The following is a 7081-nucleotide window of genomic DNA, read 5'->3' as shown; positions in this document are numbered from 1 at the left end:
AAACAAGTAACATCTAAGAAATAATTTAGGTAACAGGACAGTGTTGACGCCCCCAGTCATCATTACAATATCATCAAATATGCAGAAAAGAAAATTAAACCACATGCTTTCGGTCACTGCATTGCCTTCAGAAGATCCATATGTTGCAATATCATGTTGAAAATGTTTTTCAGAGGGGGGATGTGTTTGGGGTAACAGGACTGAGTGAAAACCTGGGGAGACGATATTAGCGATTTATTTTGAAATAAATGTATTTAAAGCACAGATGGGATATGGAGGTACACAAAAATGCTAAATAAAAATGACTTCTGAAGGATTTAAAACATTATATTTCATGTTAAAATGTTGCGTTAGAGACTGGGGGCATGTAACAAACGCTATGTTTTCAGTGTTTTAGGTAGTTTTTTATTCATTTTTAAAATTTACGTTTTAAATGTTCAGTTAGATTAATGTGCAGGACACTTTAAATGTAAATAAAATGTATTTTATAGTTGATTTTCATGCATAATTGTACATATAATATCCTGGGGACACAAATTCCACATCGTTTCAAATCCAACTATCTTGAAAAAATATAGAAATCGTCTAAGATAAGTGTATTTGCCCTTGAATTCTCGGAAGATGAGCAAAATATCCGTCAATAGAAAAAAATAATTTCTAAAAAACGCAACAGTGGAATTTCCCTTTGAGCGAAGCCCCGCCCACCCGCCGTTCAGAGAGCGTTCGCTGCCCAAACATTCCCTCTCTCTGATTGGTCCACGCAGCCGTCCGTCATCTCGCTTCCTGCTTTGGTGAAAGTGAGGCGTTATTGTGTTTTTATCGGAGCGCGTAAGTGTCGCACTTTTAAACCGAGGTGATGACTTTATCGGTAAGTTAACGTCTGTTGTCTGTGTTTCAGCGTGTTTGAAATCGAAACGATTTTACAGCCCAGATCAAACCGCCAGATGCGGTTCAGCAGGTTTGATGAAGCAGGAAATGTTTTTTGGTTCACTTTGCGCGTAGTTTCCCAGTTTGAAACTAAGCGAATTCGATTCGAACTTAGTTTTCATTGGTTACTAATACTGTTTTATTGAGTTTATCGTGCTTGAATGGGATACACTGAAGTGTTGCTGTCTCTTGCACACGCAGGTCCATCACCATGTCCGGCGACGCACATCACAGTAGAAGGCGACGCTCCCCCAAAATGTACATGGTCGCGTCCGACTACAGAGTGCAGGACCACCTGGAAGGAACCATTCGCCTGCAGCGGGGGCAGCTCTGTCAGCAGCAGGAGGGAGGAGCGCACAGGAGCGGGAGAGGAGATTACCTGTGGGTGAAGGTGAGAGACTTAATCTGTAATTATCCGCTGGGAATCATTTGTGGTGTCAGTGTCACGTGTTTATGTTCTCATAGCTCATGACAAGTTCTTAAAGCGACGGTACCCTTTATTCCTCACAGGTGATCGATAATGGCTGCGTGGTGAAGGTGGACAGACAGGTGCTCAATGAAGTCCCGGCCGAGTTCGCCGGTCTGCTCGAACCCGTCCCTGACCTGGACGTCCGTGTCAAACTGCTGTCCAGGACGCAGTTCCTGCAGCGAATGGCGGCTTTAGCGCCGGGGTCAGAGGTGTGGGTCATCTGGAGCCGCAGCCAATCAGAGCTCGCCGAGGCGGAGCTTCGTTACCGCGGGCCGCTGACGAGGGGAAGCTCCGCAGTTCATTTCGGGGTTCAGCTAAAAGTGAGTTTGGATGTCACGTGTGAACAATAGACATTTTCTCAATCTTGTTTTCCAGCTATAATATAGATAAAGAGGAGACATTTACTTCGGAAGCAAAATTGCGTGAGATATTCCCCCCCCCTCTCGTTTTAAGCATAAATGTAGTTTAAAAAAAAACTACATGTTTATATATTATTGAAAATTAAATTAATAATAATAATAATAATAATGTATGATAGTGCATAATAATTATTAATATAATTATAATTATTCATTGTATTATTATTGTTGTTATTATTATTATTATTATTAATAATAATACATTTAGTAAAATATATTAGTTTGTTGTTTATTGGAAACAAGATAGGACATTTTTAAAAGTAGCAAAAATAAATAATGAATTATAATTAAATATTTAATATTTATAAAATATTATTATTGTTACGTAATTTAATAAAAAATAACTCATTGCTTATATATAATGACAAATAAAAATTGTTATTATTATATAATCTGTTTCATTAAATTTAATTAATATTTCATATAGAATTATAATAAAATATTAAAATGATTATTAAATATATTTGACATATTTCATCCTCTAAAAACATATTTTTATTTATAAATAAAGATTTATAATTAAAATACTTATTTAAAATTGTATTATATTTTAATTAAATATAAATCATTGCTTATATGTAATGAATAATAAAAAATGTATTATAAAATGTTATATCCTTTTCATTAAATTAATAAACTAATATTTCATATAGAATTATAATAAAATATTAAAATGATTATTAAATATATTTGACATATTTCATCCTCTAAAAACATATTTTTATTTATAAATAAAGATTTATAATTAAAATACTTATTTAAAATTGTATTATATTTTAATTAAATATAAATCATTGCTTATATGTAATGAATAATAAAAAATGTATTATAAAATGTTATATCATCTGTTTCATTAAATTTAATTAATATTTCATATAGAATTATAATAAAATATTAAAATGATTATTAAATATATTTGACACATTTCATCCTCTAAAAACATATTTTTATTTATAAATAAAGATTTATAATAAAATAGTTATTTATTTAAAATGTTATTACATTTTAATTAAATATTAATTATTAAATAATTGTATATATGTAATAAATAATAAAAATACATATTCTAAAATTGTTTCATTAAATAATGAATTGTTAAATATTTTTTTAGAGAGTTCCGCTACAAAGTAACATACACCTTTGTTTACGTTTGTGTGTTGCTCGGCAACCACTTTGTTGCAACCACAACTGTTTCTGAGGAGCTACATTGTTTTGTGGAAGAATACTGTTTTTATTAATATCATTACACTTTATTTGCTCTGTTTTATATGGAATAACCGTTTTATAAAAGCAATAAACCCTGAAGCCGTGGTTTACAGTGAATTTATAACCGCTCCGCTTCTCGTCGTACCTAACAACGCCGTTATAAATTCACTGTAAACCACGGCTTCACGGGGCTTATTGCTTTAATATAAAATGATACTAAAGTGTTAAAAAATATATGTGACGCATCTCTTGCTCTGTCTGTCTCTGTCAGGGATGGGCAGCAGGTCGTGGTAAATGCAATGGAAGCTATAAAGGGCATCAGTTGTTCTCGTGTCCAGACGGCTGCGGTCTGTTCCTCCCGGTCAGTGAGATCACGCTCCCCCGATCGTCCCGCGGCGGCAGCTCCAGCGACCGCCCTCCGAACCTCGCGGCGTCCGCTAACAGCCAGAGCCCCGTCAGCATGCTGTCACGCGCTGCGGAGTCCAGCCCCAATCCCAGCGTCCCGCAGCCGCTCGCCGTCGGACAGAGAGTCTGCTTCGTCCAGGACGAGTGCGTCCAGCGCGGGAGCGTCCAGTTCTGCGGGCCCCTGTCGAACCGGGCCCCGTCCACGCTTTATGTGGGAGTGTTACTGGTGAGTTTTGACGTCCCGAGTTCAATGTAAAGTTTTAGTTGTCAAAAAGGAAACTTTAGGTTTAATGAGTGTTTGTGTGTTCAGGATCATCCAGGAGGATCATGGGATGGATGTCATAAAAACACCAAACTGTGCTCCATCCCGTCCCCTGAGTTTGGCACTTTGCTTCCCCTCTCTAAAGTAACTGCAGGTAACATTTCTGCTTCAAGTATCAACAGTCAAGACCGTGAAACGAGTAATGCACCTAATAAGATCAAATAATATGCTGTAACAAATGCTGTCAGGCTTCGAATGAACAAAACACACCATAAAACTATCAAATGAACGCATTTGGAATAATTAATGATTGAATTTTTAATGTTTTTAAAAGTCTCTTCTGCTCATCAAGGCTGCATGTATGTGATGGAAAATACAGTAAAAATTATTAAATATTATTACAATATAAAACAGCTGTTTTCTCTGTGAATATCTGTTCAAATTTAATTTATTGCTCTGTATTTTCAGCATCATTACTCCAGTCTTCAGTGTCACATGATCTTCAGAAATCATTCTAATGTGCTGATTTGCTGCTATGATGTAATATCAATATAAAATGTTATAAGAGTTTCAATTATTCCAAACTTTTGGTGGTATATATTATTAATGTTTTAAATATATAAATGTAGAAATGCTTTTATTTAATATAAACATATGGTGGAATTAATCTGGTTAGCAAACACTCATGAAGAATACTTTTTTTATTTAATGAAAAATAAATAAATACTACAATATCACAATAAATAATAATTATTACATGATATAAAATGGAATTGTATTACAACATGGTACAATAAATATTATAATAATAAATATAATAAGTGTTCCTCCTATCTATCTATCTGTCTGTCTATCTATCTATCATCTGACTATTTCTATCTGTCTGTGTCTGTCTGTCTGTCTGTCTGTCTATCTATCTATATCTATCATCTGACTATTTCTATCTATCTATCTATCTATCTATCTATCTATCTATCTATCTATCTATCATCTGACTATTTCTTTCTATCTGTCTGTCTATCTATCTATCTATCATCTGACTATTTCTATCTTTCTGTCTGTCTGTCTCTGTATCTATATGTCTGTCTGTCTGTCTGTCTGTCTATCTATCTGTCTGTCTGTCTGTCTGTCTATCATCTGACTATTTCTATCTATCTATCTATCTATGTATCATCTGACTATTTCTATCTATCTATCTATCTATGTATCATCTGACTATTTCTATCTATCTATCTATCTATGTATCATCTGACTATTTCTATCTATCTATCTATCTATGTATCATCTGACTATTTCTATCTATCTATCTATCTATGTATCATCTGACTATTTCTATCTATCTATCTATCTATGTATCATCTGACTATTTCTATCTATCTATCTATCTATGTATCATCTGACTATTTCTATCTATCTATCTATCTATGTATCATCTGACTATTTCTATCTATCTATCTATCTATGTATCATCTGACTATTTCTATCTATCTATCTATCTATGTATCATCTGACTATTTCTATCTATCTATCTATCTATGTATCATCTGACTATTTCTATCTATCTATCTATCTATGTATCATCTGACTATTTCTATCTATCTATCTATCTATGTATCATCTGACTATTTCTATCTATCTATCTATCTATGTATCATCTGACTATTTCTATCTATCTATCTATCTATGTATCATCTGACTATTTCTATCTATCTATCTATCTATGTATCATCTGACTATTTCTATCTATCTATCTATCTATCATCTGACTATTTCTATCTATCTAGCTATCTATCTATATATCTATGATCCCGATCTATCTATCTATCTATCTATCTATCTATCATCTGACTATTTCTATCTATGTATCTATCTATCTATCTATCATCTGACTATTTCTATCTATCTATCATCTGACTATTTCTATCTATCTATCATCTGACTATTTCTATCTATCTATCATCTGACTATTTCTATCTATCTATCATCTGACTATTTCTATCTATCTATCATCTGACTATTTCTATCTATCTATCATCTGACTATTTCTATCTATCTATCATCTGACTATTTCTATCTATCTATCATCTGACTATTTCTATGTATCTATATATCTATCTATCATCTGACTATATCTATCTATCTATCTATCTATAAGTCTATCTATCTATCTATCTGTATATTTAAATATATGTGTCATGTGTTCTGTTGTACAGAATCTAGATCTGAACGGTCTCCTCTGGCAGTAACCAGTCCTAAACTGCCACCGCTGCCCGTCCCCAATAAACCCGCCCTTCAGCCACCATCGCCCAGCAATGACTCGTCACAGGCCCTGAACCGTATGCTCATCCAGCCATCCATGCTGCTGACGGCCAGAAAAGCTCTCCAGCCTCCGTCCTCCTCCGCCCCGAAAGCCGCTCTGGAACCTCCTTCTCCGCTCACGACACTCAAACCTGCCCTGCAGCCTCCCGCGGTCCCGCCCATCAAACCCCAGGCCACGCCCATGGCCCCGCCCACCGACCAATCCCGCTCCTCCAACGGATTCCACAACCTCCCGTCTCCACCAATCGCTGAGCAGAGGGCGGAGCTTGGCACCTGGTTGGAGGTGGGTTCCATGGTGGAAGTGAACGACCCGCCCCTTTTCGGAGTCATTCGCTGGATTGGACAAATCAACAACATCCCGGAACCAGTTGCTGGAATCGAGCTGGTACACAAACAACTCTCACTTATGCACAAATAAATACATCATATATATATATATATATATATATACACTACCACATGATCTTCAGAAATCATTCTAATATGCTGATTTATTATTAGAATTATCAATGTTGTGCTGCCAAATATGTTTTTTTTTGGAAACTGCGATTACTTTTTCAGGATTCTTTGAATAAAAAGAACAGCATTTATTCAAAATATACATCTTTTCTAAAAATATAAATCTTTGCTATCACTTCTTAACAATTTAACACATCCTCGCTAAATAAAAGTTTTAATTTCTTTCAAAAAAAGAAAGAATAAAAATGTACCGACCCCAAACTTTTGAACAGTAGTGTATATTACACTTTTGAGCGGGAGTGTATATATATATATATATATATATATATATATATATATATAAAATGTGTAGTTTTATGTATTTATCTCCCGCCCCACCAGGATCAGGAGTTGTCCGCCGCCACAGATGGCAGTTATCTCGGTGAACGTCACTTCCACTGTCCCGCTCACAAAGGCCTGTTCGTCAGACTGAGGAACTGCAGACGCGACTCCAGGTTTCCTGAGCCTGAGCTGCCCATCAATCAGGTCGACCGCTGCAACTCCATCGGTGAGCACTCAGAGTTCAGCTCCAACCCTAATCAAACACACCTGAACCAGCTAGTTAAGCTCTTACTA

General features: G+C 35.3%; 1 protein-coding gene across 1 annotated transcript in view; it reads left to right on the top strand.

The window, feature by feature from the left end:
- The first annotated feature begins 765 nt into the window (after positions 1-765).
- The window catches only part of cyld3 (cylindromatosis (turban tumor syndrome) 3), a 9903-nt gene continuing 3587 nt past the window's right edge, over positions 766-7081 (top strand). The window contains exons 1-7 of the mRNA XM_016499065.1: positions 766-868; positions 1129-1318; positions 1438-1716; positions 3293-3652; positions 3737-3842; positions 5902-6392; positions 6848-7013. Of these exons, the coding sequence (XP_016354551.1) occupies positions 1139-1318; positions 1438-1716; positions 3293-3652; positions 3737-3842; positions 5902-6392; positions 6848-7013 (1582 nt within the window). The 5' untranslated portion in view covers positions 766-868; positions 1129-1138. The remainder of the gene's footprint in view (positions 869-1128; positions 1319-1437; positions 1717-3292; positions 3653-3736; positions 3843-5901; positions 6393-6847; positions 7014-7081) is intronic.

The sequence above is a fragment of the Sinocyclocheilus anshuiensis genome, unplaced genomic scaffold (genome assembly GCF_001515605.1).
Source record: "Sinocyclocheilus anshuiensis isolate Anshui unplaced genomic scaffold, SAMN03320099.WGS_v1.1 scaffold2010, whole genome shotgun sequence".
NCBI classification, from domain to species: Eukaryota; Metazoa; Chordata; class Actinopteri; order Cypriniformes; family Cyprinidae; genus Sinocyclocheilus; species Sinocyclocheilus anshuiensis.
Note: the sequence above shows the minus strand (reverse complement) of the source record. Positions and strands in the feature narration are given on the sequence as shown.